A 20,314-nucleotide genomic window follows, 5' to 3' on the forward strand; every position below is an offset into this window, starting at 1 on the left:
CCTCCATTAATGGCAGACAGAGAGTTTTGTCTGCTGCCCGTGTGGAACTCTGGAGCTTCTCCTCTGGGGCGTGGAGCCGGCCTCTGCAGCTTCACCCAGCCCCAGTCCTCTCTGAGATCTCCGGCAATCCCTTTCCCCACCGTGCAGGCAGTGGCAGCGGGGGGCCTCCGTACCCTCAGTGATTCTTTCTGGGACCCTCCTGGCACTGCGAACACCAGGCGGGATCTCCCCACCAATGGTGGGGAGAGACTCTCCCCGCGGGCTCAGGTGTGCAACTCCAGAGTTTCCCCCTGCGTTTAGGAGCAATTGCGTGGGGTTTAGGTATGGTTCTGGTCACCTGTTTCCACCGTTGCTCCTCTGTTGCGTGCTCGCTCCTGCCCTAGGTGTGTGTTGATCCTCTGGGGGCGTCCGTTGGAAGAAAGCCACTTGCAGGTACTAGGCTGTTTGGTCTGGGTCAGAGAGTTTTCACCTATCTCTACAACCTCCCAGAGGGAAGTCTGTCCACCTTCCGATGTATAGTCGCGTGGGTCTCTCAGACATCCAGAGATGCTGTCTGGATATCCTTTGTTAAGCAATGAGTGTCTAAATAACTGTAGACTCGAAGGGGAAGAGACAAAGAGGACTACTCACGGCGCCATCTTGGATCCTCCCTAATGTCATATTTTATCCATAATTTTACACTCATTAATTATCAGAAAGCTGAATTTTCAGATTAGTAAATTTGGAACACAAGACCTACATAAACAAATTATTTCTTCCTGTGTTCTCTTTGGAACTGGCTGCCTGCAAAGAAAATTCTTTCTGCTCTGCTTCAACATGCAGTACATTTTAAAGCAGCACTATCTCTTCTGAAATTAGTACTCAAATGGGTACTCTTTAATTCTGGACTCCAGAATGCAAGCCCATTATGTTCCACACCTAAGGTACATTCTCTGAGAGTTAGCCACAAAGCTAACTATCAATTTGGTCTTTATATTCCTAACTTCTCTGTGACGCTTTCTATTCTAAATTCACCTTGTTTAACAACCTCCTAATATTGTTTCCTATATTTATATCAGGTGTTTTTTTGGGGGCTATGATCTGATCTCACTCTATCAAGTAGAAAAATTCCCATGGCTTTATTACAGATGCCTATGGAGCTTTTAGCTTCATTTCTGTGCAAGATTTGAATGTTAAAAAAATAGTGTTTTAGAAAATTGTGAGCTTTGGCTCTTAAGAATGTATTAAGTGGCTACTTTATTACTTTTCTCCATTCTCCATGGTAAGAGATGCACATATGTGGATGAGACACTCCAACTTTGGCAGGAAAAGGACATTTCAGTCTCTTTTTCCCAAGCACACTGTAAAACTTTCATCTGGTCCCAAATCTAGGAAGTGTGAGAGATTGTCTTGCCAAAACTTGACAGTTCCTTTCAAAATTTCTTCAATTCCAAAAAAGATAGCCTATGCATATGTCCAAAATAATACATTGGAGGAGGAGACTGGGGTTCTGGACCAATCAAAAAATAGTGAAATTGCAACTTGATTTCAATTAAGGAAATTCATGTCCAGTAAAAAATTACTCTCGTTTATAATCCGTATGTAATGTGTATTGAATTTGGCAAAGCTGTCTTTAAAATGCAAATATTTTTGATATGCATTATTGAATTTGTTAAATCAGATTATATTTTTGTTGCCTGGCTAAAACTAATTTCTTGAAACAGTAGAGATTTGATAAGCAAAAGAAGGAAGACAAAGTTTTAGGGTTTGAGGCCTCTTGAAATATGATTTTACTGAACATTTGGGGAAGCAAAATATAAAAAGACCACATACAGCAAACATTTAATATGGTTAGGCTTTATTTTAAGGATTTTAAGGCATTATATTATTTATTTCTCAGAGCACCTTTTTTAGATGTCTACAATTATGGTCATTATGTTACAGGTGATAGAATCAAAGTATAAAGTTTTTAAGTAAAAATGACTGTATTTAGTGAATACTTGTGTTCCAGGAAGTGCTTTTCAAAAAATCTTCAAGTAATGTTATGAATAAGATACTATTTCTATCATATTTTAAAGGAGAGGACACTGAGCCAATACAGTTCTATAACTAAATCATAAAGCTAATAGGATGCATGTAGAATTTACACTCAAATCACCTGGTCCTTTAATTTTATTCCATATTACTTACTCCTCATTTGTACATGGATCAAGGATCCTGGGGTAAGCATCTATACAACGATCTTTACCACTATACAAAACCACTTCACCAGAACTTTTGACACAGAGGAAACACAAACCTACGTGGGAAATGTAAGAAGTACTATTTTCTTCTATTTCCCAATATATTCTTTTTACAAACAACTTACATATCTCATGAAATATGAGAAATACAGTGCTATGGCTATTATGATGGATTAGATTATTTTTCAGTAAATCTACATTTCCTCCCTCTGGCCACTATGAGAAGAGTATGCTTTGCAGACAAGCTATGATATGTTTGGCCATATGACTTATTTTGACAATGTAATGCGAGTGGAAAAGTAATGAATTAGGAATTCTGAGCCTAGGCATTAAGAATTGAATTTCTATTTGCCACTCTGAGACCTGATAATCTCTGCTTTACAAGGTTTTGTACCAACTAACCCACTGTTCTGAGAATAAATATATGAAAAAAGATCTGAACTGAGTCTCTTGTCTGGAGCCAAGTCTATATATACCTAGTCTACATCAACTTAAGCCCAGCCAAACCACAAATGAGTGAGTGAGAATTTAGTCCTTATATTTAAATGTCAATACCATCTTGGGTTTTTGTAACACAACTTTACCAATTAGTTACAGCTACCATATACAGATTATATAAAATTAAAATATTCATGTATTTTCTCTCTATGAAGATAGAGAATAATTAAAAAGAATATAAAGAATATGTCTATTCTTACAGATAAACAAATAGGAAATTATTTATTTTGAAAACAATACTAGTGTAAAGTCTCTCCCTTTGGCAATTGAATTATGGTGAAGTATTTCTGAGTCATTGGCAAATTACTAAAGGTAATCTCAAATTTTGTCAATGATGAGCTGGTCAACCCACACAAATATTTTCATTGTTTTAACTCAATTTTTTCATTTTTTGACATTTTGTTTTTTCCATCAAATTATTTTTCTAAGCATGGTGACAAAGAATGACAGGAATAGAGAGAGAGAAAATTTAATAAAACAAGATACTTTCCAAAATATCTGCTATCTAGTAGGGAAAAGATCACAGATGTGAAAAAATATGAAAGAACATTGATTATTACACAACGAAAAGACCAATCTCTACCAAAGATTTAACCTAATCATTGATTATGCTGCACTAAAACAGATTCAGAAGATACAATTGGTTGCATTCTCTGAGGAAGTGGGGCAGATGCAAATGTCTCTTATACAGCAACCTTGTGGTTCTTACATAGTAACCTTGAAAGTCAATTAACAATTTATTACTCTCAGCTTCAAACAATCCTCCACGGCTTTCTGAAAAAATGGAGCTAGATCCTGTAAACTTTTCTCCCTTGACAGCTCACACGATGTTAAATTTTGTCAGTAAAAATCACTGAATAGCCACTGCGGGAGAAAGGGCTCTTCTTCCTGTTTTCTTGGTGTTTTCTCTCTTTTGGCTAAAGTGGTTTAGTTCCAGCTGCATGCAAGCAGGAAGTCCTATGGTATTCACTCTCTAGCAAGTTTTTGTGTCCAGTCTCAGTCATACTTCCTTGCCCTCCAGCATCTGCCTACTTGCCAGTTATTGCCTGAGAGCCATCCTCATTAACATCAGCCTGTGGACTGTGGAACAGCTTTGTCCCTGGGCAATCCAGTGAAAATGTCTGCCATGAAGTTGTCTGCAGCCACACTGTCTTCAATGATTTCTAAAGACCTTCTTCAGGTGATAAACCTAGCTACAAAGTGATTCCTTCTTTGACTACTCTCCTTCAATCATAAAGTAGAGAGATCCCATCAAGATGGTGGCATAAGCAGACTCTGAACTCATCTCCTCCCACAAACACAACCAGGTTACAACTAATTTTGGAATTATTACCCTGAGTAGAAAACTGAAAACTGGATAAAGAGAACCTCCACAGAAGGGACAGCCCTGACTGAAGCAGAAGAGGCAGAAATTCCTTCTGTAGAGAAAAAAAGCTACTGCCAGGAGTAGTGTAGTTTCTAAGCCAGCCAGGTGGGAGCCACCCTAAGGCACGCAGCCCTCCATGGAGGAGTGAGGTCTGGAGTGGAGGCCGATACTGCTATAAGCATCCTTCAGACTCAGCACAACTGAGATGAGGGTCTTACTATCTGGCTTTGCTGGCTATTTACTGCAGCAGGGATACCCCCAGAAAACCTAACAGACAAAAGCAGAAAAGACTCAGGTCTTAAAGGGCCTATGCACAAACTCACCCATCTCAGCAAGTTAAAATCACCTAGAGAAGGCTGATAGTGCTTTAGTGAAAACACACACCTGTTGGGCTCAGGGTGCATCTTGGAGAGAGGAGAGACCTCTCTGGAGACTGAGATATTGGTAGGGTCCATTATTGTGACCTAGTCCTTGTGTGCTGACACAGACCCCAGCAGAAGTCATTGAAATTCTTCCCCTGGGCTGTTATCCCTGGGTCTACGACACCCACTAGAGCACAGATTTAATCCACTTCAGCCAGGGTAGGCAGCCTGCGCTAGGGACTGACCCAGCCCAACAGGAAACCCTCAGGTTATTTGTCACCCTGCATTGACTGGGTGCCTTGATCCTCTACAGGCAGGAAGGTGTGTCTGCCTCTGTCTGGCAGGACCTGTGTGAGGACCAGGTGACTTGTGGGGGACATTGGTGGAGAGGTGGGGTCCTCTCCAGGGGGCATCAGGGTACAATCTAGGATTTTGGGAAGTGTGCATGGACCAGGAATATGTTGACAGTGTGTGTTGTCCTGTGGGGGGTGAGGCTTAGCAGCAGCAGAAGACCTGTGCTTAACAAATAGCCATAAAAAGGATCAGCCCCACCTTCCACAACCTGAAATAATTGAGTGCTCACATGCCTAAGGCCAGCGCCACTCAGCTGCACTCCTAAGAGAACTGACAACAACCTTATAGGCCTGAGGCCTACAGCAACTGTAAGCCCCTGAGCTAAGAAACCAGCTACACTGCGTACCTACACAATGAACAGGAAAACTGCAAAAGGAGTGTGCTCTTAGACCTTGTAACCAGTGGTGCTGAAGCTCCCCAAGCCAGATTTACAAACAGTTGGGCAGGAAAGGGAAGACTAGACTCTGTGGGTAGCTGCAGTAAGACCAACCCTGCCACAGCAGAAGGACACCAGTAGCCCACAAAGGAGTCACTCCTGGATCATTTGTACTGGTGAAAAGTGGGAAGCAGACTACTGGGCCTCAAAAGGCATCTCTTACAAAAGGCCACTTCTCCAAATTATGGAGATGTGGCTGACTCACCTAATACATAGAAATAAACACAGAGAAAGAGGCATAATGAGGAGACAAAGGAATACATTCCAAGCAAGGAAACAGGACAAAACCCAAGAAAAAATGACTAAGTGAAACAGAAAGAAGTGACCTATCCAACAAAGAGTTCAAACAAAACCTCATAAGGATGCTCACAGATATTGGGGAATACTGGATGAACACAGTGAGCTCATCAACACAGAACTGGAAAATATAAAAAAGAAGCAATCATAATTGAAGAATACAATACTGGAAGTGAAAAATTCACTACAGGGACTCGATAGCAGAGTAGAAGATACAGAAGAATGGATCAGTGAGCTAGACAGATGACTAGAAGAAATGACCCAAGCTGAACAGAAAAAAGAAAAAAGAATTAGACAGAATGAGAACAGTCTAAGGGAAGTCTGGGACAATATCAAGAGCACTACCATTCCTATTATAGGTGTCCCAGAAGGAGAAGAGAGAGACAAAGGGACAGAAAATTTCTTTGAAGACATAATACTTGAAAATTTTCCTAACCTAAGGAAGGAAACAGACATCTAAGTACAGGAAGCACAGAGGTCTCCAAACAAGATAAGCCCAAAGAGGCCGACATCAAGACACATTATAATTAAAATGTCCAAAATTAAAGATAAAGAGAGAATCCTAATAGCGGCAAGAGAAAGGCAACAAGTGACATACAAAAGAAATCCCATAAGGCTATCAGTGGCTCTCTCAGCCAAAATCCCACAGGGGCGAAGAAAATGGCATGATATATTTAAAGTGTTAAAAGGAAAAACTCTACAGCCAAGAATACTCTATCCATCAAGGTTGTCAATCAGAATGGAAGGAGAATAAAGATCTTCCCAGATGAGAAAAAATTAAAGGATTTTATCGCAAACATTTCTACAAGAGATGTTGAAGGGACTTATTTAAGTGGGAAAGCGATGAACACAAATAGGGATAAAAAAATTATCAGCAAAAACCCCCCAAAAAACAAGGCAATGAAATCACTGGTAAAAGCCTAAATATAGTAAAGGATGCAGATCAACCACCTGTGAAGATGATATGAAGGTTAAAAGACAAAAGTACTAAAATTACCTATTTCAGTGATAGGAGGGTAATGGATAGACAGACACAAAACAAGACATTAGGTATGATTTCAAAAACCTAAAATATGGGAGGATGGGAGTGAAAAAGTAGAGCTTTTAAAAAGAGGTCAAGCTAAAAGTCTAGCAACTAGGTATAGACTGTTATATACGTGGATTATTACATACAATCCTCATGGTAATCACCGATCATAAACCTATAATAAGTAAGCAAATAAGTAAGAGAAATCAAACACATTACTAAAGAAAGCCATGAAAAAACAAGAGAAGAGAGCAAGAGAAAAAGAAAGGAACAGAGAAGAACTACTAAAACACCCAGAAAAGAAAAAGGTAACAAAATGGCAATAAGTACATATTTATCAATAGCTGTTTTAAATGTCAATGGACTAAATGCTCCATTCAAAAGGCATAGGGTGGCTGATTGGATTAAAAAAAACAAGACCCATATATACGCTACATACAAGAGACACACTTCAGATCTAAAGGCACTCATAAACTGAAACTGAAGGGAAGGAAAAAGATATTCCATGCAAATGGAAAAGAAAAGAAAGCGGGGATAGCAATTCTGATATCAGACAAAATAGACTTTAAAACGAAAACTGTAACAAGAGACAAAGATGGGCACTACATAATGATAAAGAGAACAATCCAACAAGAAGACATAACATATGCTCATATCTATGCACCGACTATAGGAGCACCTAATATATAAAGCAATTATTAACAGACTTAAAAGGAGAAACAAACAGTAACACAATAATAGCAGGGGACTTTAACACTGCACTTACAGCAATGGAAAGATCATCCAAACAGAAGATCAATAAGGAAACACTGGTCTAACCTATGATCTACCATATGATCCAGCTATCCCACTGCTGGGTAGTTATCCAAAGAACTTGAAAACACAAATGCATAAAGATACATGCACCCATATGTTCATTGCAACATTGTTCACAATAGCCAACACTTGGAAGCAGCCTAGGTGTCCTTTAAGGGACGAATGGATAAAGAAGATGTGGTATATATACACAATGGAATACTACTCAGCCATAAGAAATGATTAAATCCAGCCATTTGTGACAACATGGATGGAACTTGAGAGTATTATGCTAAATGAAATAAGTCAGAGGGAGAAAGTCAAATACTATATGATCTCAATCATAAGGAGAAGGTAAAAGCAAGGACAAACAAACACATAGCAATGGAGATTGTATTGGTGGTTACCATAGGGGAAGCGGGGGAGGGGATAGGGAAAAAGGGGTGATTAGCCTCACATGTGAGGTGATGGATTATAATTACTTTTTGTGTGGTAAACACGATGTAATCCACACAGAATTCAAAATATATTACAATGTACATCTGAAAGCTATATAACGTTATAATCTAATATTACTGCAATGAAAAAGAAAGAAAGAAAGAAAGAAAGAAAGAAAGAAAGAAGGGAGGGAGGGAGGGAGGGAGGGAGGAAGGAAGGAAGGAAAGAAAGAAAGGAAAAGAAAATTTCTCATTATGAGAAAAAATTTCTTTTGTTTGTAACTCTGGTGACAGATGTTAACGGGATTTCTTATGGTGATCATTTTGCAATAGATACAAATATCAAATTATTACATTCTACACCTGAAACTAATATAACATTATGCCAATTATATATAAATTAAAAATAGATAATATTTAATCATGTTATTCTGTGTGATTTTCTTTTATCCTTTCTTAGCGGACTATTCTCAACAAATAGTTAATAATTCTTTGCATCAAATGTACCCTGATTCCATCTTCTGACTTGACTCTAACTTACATACCTCGTCCCCCAAGGTTGTTACTTCCTTATTTTCAATGCCTTCCAAGATGAAGACATATCTTTTAATTTGAAAATATGAGTGGACTGATTCAACTTACTGTGGCTAGCAATAACAGTTCTCAATATTATGATTTGCAATTTATACATGATTTATTTTAATAAATAGCAAAAGCTTAAGAAATGTATAATATGGACTTGGCATATATTTTAAAAATTAATATAGATAAAGATTTAAAAATAGTTCTACAACACAGGAGTGAAGCCTCAGGCTAGCTATGCACTTTAGGTGGTTATGATGCATTAATATAGATTCATCCTAGGTAACAAGTGTCCATTCTGGTTAGCTATGTTGAGAAAGAAGGAGCCTACACACGTGTTGGGAAGGGGGGACATAGAAATCTTTGTACCTCCCTCTTAAAATTTGTTGCGAATCTGAAACTTCACTAAAATATAATATCTTAAAAAATAATTCTAAGCAAATAATTTATGGCTTTTGAAGAAACTACAAATATGTTATTTATAGATGGTGACAGTAGCATTATATCAAATTTAGATAAGCTAAAATGCCTGATGCTTACAAATATACATTCTTTCTTCCAAACAGGATGCGGAAGAAAGTGACTTCATTGGAAAATCAAAAAATGCACAATTTTTGCCTCTCTCTGAAGATCTTGAGAACCTGAAATACAGAGAATATTATATCATTATTTGTATAATATAACTTCATATTTTGATGAATAAACAATGCATTTAGACTAGTAGTTATAACCTAAATCTGAATATTTTCCATATAATTTTTTCTATGGAAACATTTAAATAATTGTGTTTATATGACTGTTCATATATTTCTTTTTTCTTTCTAAGATTAATTCCTTCAAGGCATAAAATATTGAGTTCTCCAGCAACTTACAATTTTGAGGAGAAACTTGAGCCACTTGGCGACATCCAGGAATTACTATTGTTTTTATGAGAGGGTCTAATCCATGAGTAAGCACGCAAGGAGACCAAAAAATTCTATGAGTAAAGAAATTTGAAGACAAGTCAAAAAAGTGCTTTTATACGCATTTGAACTTTCTAACCGCAAATAGAATTAATTCTTTTTAATTTATAGTCTTTCAATTTACATTATAGTGTTACACACTGGACACACTAGGAAAACGTATTAGTATGACTAAGTGAAGAAAACGACTGACAAAATCACACTTTCAGGGCTCTGAGAACTGATCAAAGATTAATAATAATTTGTGAAGTATTTATTATTGGAAAACCTGCTGTAGCTTCAAGTAAGAATGGAGCAAATTTGTGGTCTTCTTGCCTAGAACTGTTCCCATGCCTGCTCTCCTCCCCAGCCCAGCCAATGAGCAAGAATAATTGTAGTTTTTACAGTTTCGGTAAGACTGAAAAACTCAGTGGTGTTGTTCCCACAGAGGCAGACTTGATTAGCAGAGGGGAATGGGTCGCTAAATAGCCCACTACTTTTTCAGCTCAAAGTGCTATATTTGCCTGGTACTGAATGAGGGAAACCCATACTTTTTCTATTCCAAAGTTGTGATCTCTTTTGTGCCACACACAGTGCCAATCATAAATATAATGGGAAGGTACAAAAAATGAGAGTACAATAGAAGAGATGAGATTAGCTCTACACATCCGTGGACGATGGAAAATTGTGTACATGTGTAGAAGAGACGAGGTGATTCCATACTAGCTAAAATACTAAAATGACACCTGTTTAACACAAAAGATGTTAGGAAATGTGGAAGAAAAGATCAAAAGACAAACTGAACAAATAGCAAATGGCAGACCTAAATCCAACTATACTAATTATTACATTAAATTTAAATGAGTAAACATTCCAATCAAAAGATAATAAAACATCTGAATAAAAATACTCAATGAAAAAAGTAAGATCCATCTACATGCTCTCTACAGCAAACCACACTTTAGATTCAATGGCATAAATAGCTGAAAGTGAAAGGGATGGAAAAAAATACGGCTTATCAACAGTAACCATAGTGAGCAGAAATGGTTATTCTAATATCAGACAAAACAGCTGTTAAAGCAGGAAATATTATTAGAAATAAAAAGAAACATTTAAAAATATTAAATCCATCAGTACAAGAGGAAGATAAAACAATGAAAACATGTATTGACCTAACAACAGGACCCACAAAAACATGAAGTGGAAACTGGTAGAATTAAAAAGAAAGATAAACAATTTAATAATTATTGTTGAAAATTTAAAGCTCTTTCCTCAGTAATTAATAGAACACCTGATCATAAAATCAGTAGGAATATGAAAGCGTGTAAATCCACTATGAACCAGCTTGATATAACTGGCATATATAGAATACATTCTAGTTCATAAATAGGTATCACTAAGTTGAAAGGATTAAAATATTTCAAATTATATTCTCCGAAGACAAAGAACTGAAGTGGAAATCACAACAGAAAGAAATATGGGAACTTCCAAATCATTTAGAAAGTGACACATTTCTGCAAAATCTATAGTTCAAAGTTGAAACCAAAAGCAAAATTAGCAAATACCTGATAATAAAATGAGAACATGTAAAAATTTTAAGGATGGAACTAAAGTGGTGTTTAGAAAAAAAACATATTTTGTCACATTTTCAAAAGGAAGAATGTTCTAAAATGAATGATCTAAACAGCTTCCCTCTCAAGAAGCTATAAAAAGAAGAGTCAATTAAAAGTTATAGAATGGAGAAGTGATAAACATATTTTGTTGAAACTTTATGCTGAAATTCGTATGGCAGAATAACTCATGGAAGCCCTAAATAGAACAATACCCAAATATCCAAGAGCATCAGCGATAGAATAGATAAATACATTACAACATAATCAGACAATGGAACAGGAAAGAGGCATGGACCATCTACAACTTCATGCAACAATGTAGATGAATTTCACAAGTTTAGCTTTACCTGAAAAAGCCAAAAATAAAGAACACATACTGCATGATTCCATTGATATAAAGTATTTTTTAATGCAGAAAAGAATATGAAAGTGCCCTTTCGTAGCATAGGTAAATTTCAATTTCTCATTCTGGGTAATGGTTACACTTGATGAAAATTCAGTAAGCTGTTGGGATATAGTATTTGCATCCACTTGTGTGTATATTATACCTCAATAAAATTATAAGACAATGTTATGAAAATATGCAAATACATTTGAAAATAGACACACAGTGGAAGAAATTCTAACTATTACAACTTGTGAAAACTAAAACAAAAAGAACTGAAATTACTAGAATTGTCTTAAAACTTCTATTAGAATGTTATCCGTAATTCAAAAAACTTTCCACGCTCAGTTGCAGATCATTTCATGTTGATGTGAGCAATATGTACCAAAAACATATAATGCCAATCTTATAAAATCTCTTGTAGGATAAAGAAAATAGAAAACACTTGCAACAAGATGAATGAGGCTAATAAAATATGTTGTGTATTTTTGATGAGAATATTACAAAAAGAGAAATTACATATCAGTTACAATCATAAATGATATAAACATTCCAGTGATATATAAAAATAATGCACTATGACAAAAATAGATTTATTGAAGCAATGCTGTGTTGGATTTACATTTGAAACTCCATAGTATTTATCCCTCACATTGACCAAGTAAAGAAGATAAAAGATGTGATCACTCTGATGCAGAAGGCATTGATAAAATTAAGATTCATACTTGCTTAAAAAAAAGAAAAGCAAAAGAATCTTTAAAAAGATAGACATAATGAGATATCCATACAACGTCCTAGAACAAACAATAAATCTTTGAAAAAGAACTAATGTAACTAATATAAACTTACTGTAAACAAAAAAGAATGCTTACAGTACAGACGGCATGAAAATAGATAACTAGATCAATAAAACAGACTGGAAAGTGCAAAGGTATGCCCACGCATATGTGGAATGCAGATTTCAACAAAGATGCAAACTCATAAAGTAGACATAGCATAGTCTTTTCAATAAATGTTGTGGAAACAATTGGATATTGTTATGCAAAATAAAAATAATATAGTTATTATTATTTTATACATACCTCAAATTATATACAAAAATAAGCTCAAAATTGGTCATAAACCTAGGTGTAAACTATAAAACTTCAAGAAGATAAATTATCTAGATAAAGCTGATTAGAGCATATATATGTGTATGTATTACATATATATCTATAAAGTTACTTATGAAGAAAAGATCACCTTCGCTATAAATTACGTTCCATCATTTAGATAATGATGTAGAAAAGCATAAACTTCACTTCCACCTCACAGCATCACAAAAAATAAATTCCTAATGGATTATAGACCTAAATGTAAAAGTTAAAAAATAAAGGAAAAAAAATAAAACTTAGATGGTAATGTGGGAGATTATCGTCATGAATTTCGACCAAGTTCTGAAATAGGTCCAAAATAATCACTAATACCCAAAATGGTAAATTGGATTCTGATAACATGAGTAAATTCTGATCATTGAAGGACTCCAATATCAGAGTGAAAAGGGTAAGTCACAGAGTCAAAAAAGGGCTTCCGTCTCATGAAATCAAAAACAACCTCAAATCCAAAATGGAACCACTTCTAGGAAGGAAGAAGAAAGACAACACAGGAGAAGTGGGCAAGAGACAGGAATAGACACTTCTCATTATCATGAAAAAGAATATTCTAGTGATTAAGAGACCAGAAAAATGTGTTTAATTTAATACTAATCAGAAAAATGCCTGTTAATGTTATAATGAAACTACTATATAACAATCAGACATAATATTAAAATTCTTGATAATATTAAGTTTTGGTTGAAGGGAGTAATTGGCAAAATGTGTATTTACACAATAAACTAAAAGACTGTGATAACATAATAAATTTGACATACATATATTTATGACCCCACAATTTCATTCTAATGCAAAGAAGACAGTAAACTACAATTATACAGAAACACAATTATACTTATAAATTATTATAAATATATTTATATTATATGAAAATAACATTGTATATGACATGTATAATATGTAAATTACTATAAATACAATATATGTGGGAAAGACATACACGACTTTCATAAAATAATTATTCATAATACAAACATATTCAAAAGCAGCCACATTTCTCTCTCAGTAGAATAGATTAAAAACTGTCATAGTCATATAATACAGAAGTGAAAAATTAAAAAAATACAGATAAATGTAATAATATGAATGAATTGTTAAATATCATATGCAGGTAAAAAAAGAAACATAAAAATGTATACTGAATGTTCCATTTATATAGTGTTTAAAAATAAGCAGATAATTTATAATATTAAAAATCAGAATAATGGTTAAGAGAGGAGAGAAGAGAAGTGACAAGAGTACACTCAGGGGCTGCTGGGGGCTGAAAACTTCTAATTGTGACCTTATATGTAACTATATGGGTTTTTTTCATTTGCGGTCAACATGCACTTTAAAATTAAAACTACCAATAAGTACAAAAATTTGGACGATTTTCACAAATATAGTATTGACTGAAATAAGCTTTTAGCAAAATGTTTGAAACATTTGAAATCTTACCAGTTCATCTTCGTTATCTATATAAAGCAAGGTAGAGTTCTTAGACGCACAGGCCAGCAAGCTCTCATTCCATGCTTTTCTTTCAATACTAATGTAATAGCAATTGTTGGAATATGTGAACCACTCCTTTGGACGATGACCACAATGATATGCTGGAGAAAGATTATGAAATACTATCCCAAAACAATTTTAATTAAAAAAATGAAAATTAGCTTATATATTTGCATAGGTAGAAGCATATATGGACATATCTTATCTATGCACCCTCACAGGCTGGTACATATAAAACAAAACACACTCATACACACGATCACAGAGACGGTTAGCCTCTAATCTCCTAATTTATGTGCTCATATAAAGCAAAAACACAAACAAAAGTATCCACTCTATACATGCCCTGAAATTCAATGAACAATATCACCATTTTAGATTAGTAAAATTGTTTATATCTGATCAGTAGAAAATTTGAGCCAGTCAGCAGCAATGGGTATGGTGATTTTAAATGAATTTTCTTAATATTGTTGCACAAAAAGGGAGAGTGTGCTATAATTATCATGTATGAACATGTATTACTTGATTTTGTAATTCATCGTCCCCCCAAAAATCTATTATCGTTTTAGCTAGCTTAAGGTAGAGGCAAAATCAAAATATACTAATATCAGAACTTTGGAAATCAATATACCTTTCTGGTTCCTTGTTGCCAGGGATGAATTGTTCTGTGCCAGGCTTCCAGAAGCTAGAAAAATTAAAGTAATTTTTATAAAAAAATAATATCGATCTAAATAAATCATACAAATTTTAGTTTCTTAGAAATTTAGTGTATTGTTTAGACTTAGAATAATCGAGAAAAATACCAAATAATTTTACCAAAAAATAATAAAGTAGTGAAGATTAGGGGAAAAATAATAAAAACCTAAAGAAACAAACTTCACCATCTCTTACAGTGTTTGGTTTAATCTCAAAAATTAATTTATATTTCTCAACAAGGTCTTTCAGTCTCCTAAATACTTCTTTAAGTTATGAAATCCAAACATATATATAAAATATTCTCTATAATCACTCTGTTGTTTATTTTTTTTGACAAATTCTAAATTTAGTATAAATCCATATGTTAAAATGAGAATTCTAATACATAATACTGGAAATATTTAGAGACACTGACGATCATTAAAGTGAAAAGTTCTCTTATAATCTTTAAAAACTTTACTTACAGGAAATAACAAGTGCCATTGTTACCACAGTGGACAGCAAGACGAGGCAGATGATTCCCAGGACCCCAGCAATGAGCTTCTCTCGTGGTGATGGGAAATCTGCAGGGAAACAGAGAAATGGAAACACTGAGAAAGGAGAGATGGAGATAATTGTTTAGACAGTTTACATTCAAGGGAACTCACATGCACAGGGAATCATATATATAAACTTGGAACCCAAACCCACATCTACTACTTTAATCTTGCTCTCAGAATATACCATTGCATTTTCAGTAAATATAATGCTCCATGAGTTGTTGGTCAAAGACTACAAATTTTAACAGTGCCTGAAAGGAATTAGTCTTCAGATTTTATATTAGAATATCCTATTCCAACTGCAACTGCGAGCTCTGATCCTCATAAATCAAAAATATGTGAGCTTATTCCCTACTCTTTCCCCACATGTCTGCATCCCCAGCTGCACATCCTAGAACAGTTACTGTGTGTCTATTAAATGTCTTACCTTTGCAGTGGTCCTTCTTGCCATTCCCTTGAAGATCTTGAGAGGGATTTAGAAGATTTAATTCAACACAGGTTATTTCCTGCTCAATTACTGAAATGGAGCTTTTAACACCCTTAGGTTTCATTTGCTGTTTCTTTGAGTCCTTAACCAGATTCAGTTCTGCATAGGTTACTGTTTGGTTATTCATCTCTGCAGCTGATGTCAAGGACTGTGCTGTATGGAAACTGTACTTGAGTATTTGACAGACGGCGTATATAACAACAAGATGCCTAGTATAGGCAAATGGGTGGAGTATGAGGTGAGTAATAGTACTTATTTGGCAGTTGAACAGTGTAAAAGTGTGGTCCTTAGAAGTTTAAATGTGTTTCATGATGGAATAACTAGTTTTTAAAATGATTTCCTACATTTGACACAAGGTTATTGGTTAGAGAAACGTAAGGCAATAAATTAGTGAGGAATAATTTAGTTCATAAATAATAATGTTATTACAATTCTAGACAGATTGCACAGAAACATTTTAACACTATTAGAACAACTGGGTTAAAATTAAAACGCCATATTAGAAAAATTGATGCACCAAGTTTTGTGACAACTTTTAAATCCATTCACGGTTAAAGATGAGTGTTCTAAAGTTGGGAGAATAGTAGTGTCAGCATATATAGTAATTTCCTGCACTGAATTAGTTTTGTTTAGAGACTTACATTTATTTGTGAAGCAGGGTGAGGTGTTATCAAATGATCTTTTATTTTGAATGATTGTGGAGATCTGAAAAATCATTAGAATTTTAAAGAAATATTTTATGTATTGAAAAATATTACGTGACACACTAAACTTATCCAACACCTACTAAATAATGAAAATAAAACAGTATAAATAATTCCTTAAAATACTTATTTAACACGAGTATTGGGCATTTGATTCAATGGCAAAGATATGAGACCACGAGATGATAAACAGAAGTGTAGATAATCTATGGAAGAACACCGTAATTTCGAATTTCCAGAAAGATCCTCTGGCTGCCAAAGTCAGTGAGGGCAGCTTTAGCTGTGCAACCAATTGTAATAAATCACATAATTTATTAATTCAGTCAATGAGCTCTACAGTCAGTCATTTTGGAATCTTTTCTGGCTTTGAAACTTATACTGTGTGACTTTTAAAAAGTTACTTATTGTGAACTAAGAGTGGCTTGCAGAAATACACAAAATATAGCAAGATAGCAGAAATTTAAAGTTTTTAAGAAAAATGGGGCAAAAGTAACGTTAGTTCAGGAATGTCTGAAGGAAACAAGTATAAGGAAAATGAAGAGAAGGAAGAAAAGTCTAAGTATGCTAAGGTCATTCATGGCCGAGTGGTTAAGTTTGCCAGTCTTTACTCATAGCTGAAAATCAGTAACTAGTCTCTAATGCTGAAAAACATGTAGTTTAAAAATGCAGTGACCCAATCACTTAAGGTTTTTTAAATTTTTTTAATTCTAGAGAGATACTCCAAGGCTAAATATGACCTCGTGATTAAAAACAAATATTTAGTCTGAAGTTAAGAAATTACTTCGGTTTCAGGTCTGTTATTAATGCACGTTAAATGTTATATTTTAACTAAAAAATGCATTTATAGTATTATCCCATCTGCTCCAAAATTATTTTCACCTAACTATCTATCTTTCTGTTTATATATACAAGGACACACTGTTTCTTAAATGCTAATTCAGAAAATATTTAAAGTGATTATTCTATCCTATAGATTTTGGGTGATTTACTTTCTTTGTAATTTTTTATATTTAGTTCTTTATACATAGTGAAACTGTTCCATTCTTATGAAAATAATAATTATACTATTTTTTTTAAAAAGTTACTTAGTGGCTAGTAACCTAGGTTTACTAATCTAAAGTTAGAAAAAATATGTAAGATATAGTGCATGTAAAACACTTAATACTCAATCTTTCTTTTATAAATTCTCAATATGTTAATCATTTTACTTATTATATTAACTCAATTGTCATGTCATTATTTACAATTTCGATTAGTTAAACCATGTAAAGTCATTCATTAGACAGATGTCTCTTTATCAGTGTGTTTTATCTTTTTTGCACTGTTTTGTTCAATTTTTTTAAAGTTTGTTTATTGTTTATAGTTGTTTAAATTAGCATTTTATGAAATTCAACTCAACCTCATTTTTATTAAGAATCAAACTTCCTTTATTTCATCTAAGTACATGTATGAGGAATTACGTTTGACCTTCATGATTTGATAAATTCATTTTGAATCAATTTTTAAAGGCTGAGCTAAATATAAAATATACACAATTTTATCTATATTTATTACAAAATCCAAAATTAACTGTTCATTGTCATGATGCTTTTGGTATTCCACTTTAAATTTTGTCATTTTACAAAGCCAATTATGCATTTGTATGCACTTGACTAATTCTGCATAGGCAATAATTTGAATAATTTAAGTACTCCTCCAACATGTTTCATGTTTTATGCCTTTTTATACCCTGAAATAAAGATACTAATGTTCTGTTTGATTTGATTGTATATTAATTTTACCTCTATCACATACCTAGCATTTGTAATCTTCCACTAAATGAGATGGGCTAGCAGAAGAGTAGCCACACATACCTTCTGTTGTCCAGAAAGTGGTGCATCGTCCAGAAAGTGGTGCATCGTCTAGTGGGAGGCTGGGTTACTCTTGTACACAAACAATATCTGTGGTCTTCACAGACTGCCCTGTGAAGGCTCAGAGTGAAACAATAGTGGAAAAAGCTGATTTCTCATCAATGTGTCACAGGAAATTATTACACTTGGGCTATTTTGAGGCTTTGATTTTGAAGACAGTTTTTCTATCACACACCTCCAAAATATAGGAGACTGGGGTTTGTAGTGTCATTTAGTTTGTCAATTGGCAAGTGCCTCTGAGAAATTATTTTCATATTCCAAAAGTTATATGGGGACAGAGACTTGATCACCCTATGCTATTAACTTGCTTCTATCTCAATCATAAACACTGGAAACTTAGTCCTTGTTTAGTTGTTCAAGTTTTACTTTCAGACAAGTTGCTAAATTCTGGCATTACATACCTCTTTCCCTTATCCTCTTACTATGTCATTTCTAGTATCATGGAAAAAATTCTGAATTTTAAATGTCTCTGATAAGGATAAATCATTAAACAATATTGAACTACATCATCATGCCAGAGATTGAAACATTAAATAACTACTTATTATATTATCATTTATTCATCCTCCAACTATAACTGTTTTTGTTTTGATACGAATATTTGTTGTAATGACTAAAGCCCAAGTCTAACTATGTAGACGGTGAAAAAGGGTATTTTTAAAAAATTTCACTTAACCAAAAAATGGGGAGGGCAAAGTAGACTTTTAGAACACCAGTCAAATGATACATGAACATCAAAAGAAGCAAAACTTTAATTTAGATGACCCAGGTATAGCAAAAGAAATTTTTTTCATCATTCTTCATCTTGTATGAAGAAAGGGGAAAATGTTTATCATTCCTAAGGTTATTCACTTCTAATGATGTCTCTGGGAGATTGAGTTCAGACAAACTCAAATTAACTTTCTAAAATTTAGAAAAATGGTAATTAAATCCATAGTTATGTCCTTGTAATCTGGGCTAATATTTGAAACTTCTATAACAATGGCTCATGTTGGCTCACTATATGTGTATTTCTATTAATTATATTGTATTATATTTTCATAAACTGTTATTAATTTCCCTTCTGTTAGCCCCATTATAGAATTATAATGCTCGTCATTTATTAGCGATGCCAAATAATGTAAAATTCACTAATGTTGTCTTAAAATGTTGCCTTTTTAAAGTTGAGGTACTTATATCTACCATCCCTATACTCATCCACTTTGTTGTTTTCAGTGAAATAATGTCATATATATCATTCCTTTTCGTTATATGTGAAAATATGGGTTTATTCTACTGGCTTTACTTTACTTTAATGGAATGTAGGTTCAGACAATATAAAGCCACAGTGAAATTACTGAAAATAATGAGTAGTTATCCTTATTATATAAAAGCTATGTATACATATTTGTGACCATTTCTAATACTGGTAATATCTACTATTGACTTAAGAGAGATGCATAAATTAGAAGCCAATAACAAGTGAAAATATGATTTTAATATCATGGCAGTATGTATTCATTTTCAAAGATTTTTTTAAAAAGGGGGGAATTAATTATCAACTGACTCTTAAGAAAATATTTAAAGATATTCTAAAGACAAATATCCTTATTCTAAATGAAAACTTGGATATGCCGAAAGGAAAGAAGAGTTGAGGAAAAGAGATTATATGGATATAACTTTATGGATATTGAGTGAATAAAATATTAATGATAAGGTTTCAAATACAAAATATATATTTATATCAGAATTCAAGGGAACAAATACTGCAGAAGCACTAAATAAATATAGGGGTTTGTTAGGTCTTTTCACTGCTTGAGAAGGGGTATAAGTACTAGTTTGTTAGACTTTAATGAGCAAAGAAAGTATGCTATAAAATGTAAAGCACTAATAAAGAATATTTAAAGCATATTAAATTAACAAGTTCTTATAGAGGAAAGTGAAAATAAAAATATTTATTGTGAAAGATAAGCAAAGGAAAAGTAGAATTCAAAGAAAGGGTAGTGTTCATCTCAAATTAAAAAGTAACTATATTATGCTTAACA

General features: G+C 33.9%; 1 protein-coding gene across 5 annotated transcripts; it reads right to left on the minus strand.

Moving 5' to 3' along the window:
- Nucleotides 1-1,829: 1,829 nt before the first annotated feature.
- On the minus strand, nucleotides 1,830-18,435 carry LOC106837399 (NKG2-A/NKG2-B type II integral membrane protein-like). Of its 5 annotated transcripts, XM_070494484.1 has the most exons (7): nucleotides 18,234-18,435; nucleotides 16,318-16,381; nucleotides 15,115-15,213; nucleotides 14,586-14,639; nucleotides 13,904-14,076; nucleotides 9,249-9,352; nucleotides 1,830-9,017 (listed from the first exon to the last, which is right to left on the minus strand). In XM_070494484.1, the coding sequence occupies exons 1-7, from the start codon at nucleotides 18,276-18,278 to the stop codon at nucleotides 8,897-8,899; spliced, it is 660 nt and encodes a 219-aa protein (XP_070350585.1). In that variant the 5' UTR covers nucleotides 18,279-18,435; the 3' UTR covers nucleotides 1,830-8,896. The 5 variants fall into 5 exon arrangements, with proteins under 5 accessions (XP_070350585.1, XP_070350587.1, XP_070350583.1 ...); XM_070494486.1 differs by lacking the exon at nucleotides 16,318-16,381 and having other exon boundaries at nucleotides 13,904-13,991; nucleotides 18,234-18,430; XM_070494482.1 differs by lacking the exons at nucleotides 16,318-16,381; nucleotides 18,234-18,435 and adding an exon at nucleotides 15,617-15,908.
- Between the last annotated feature and the right edge of the window lie 1,879 nt (nucleotides 18,436-20,314).

The sequence above is a fragment of the Equus asinus genome, chromosome 22 (assembly GCF_041296235.1).
Source record: "Equus asinus isolate D_3611 breed Donkey chromosome 22, EquAss-T2T_v2, whole genome shotgun sequence".
In the NCBI taxonomy this organism is placed as follows: Eukaryota; Metazoa; Chordata; class Mammalia; order Perissodactyla; family Equidae; genus Equus; species Equus asinus.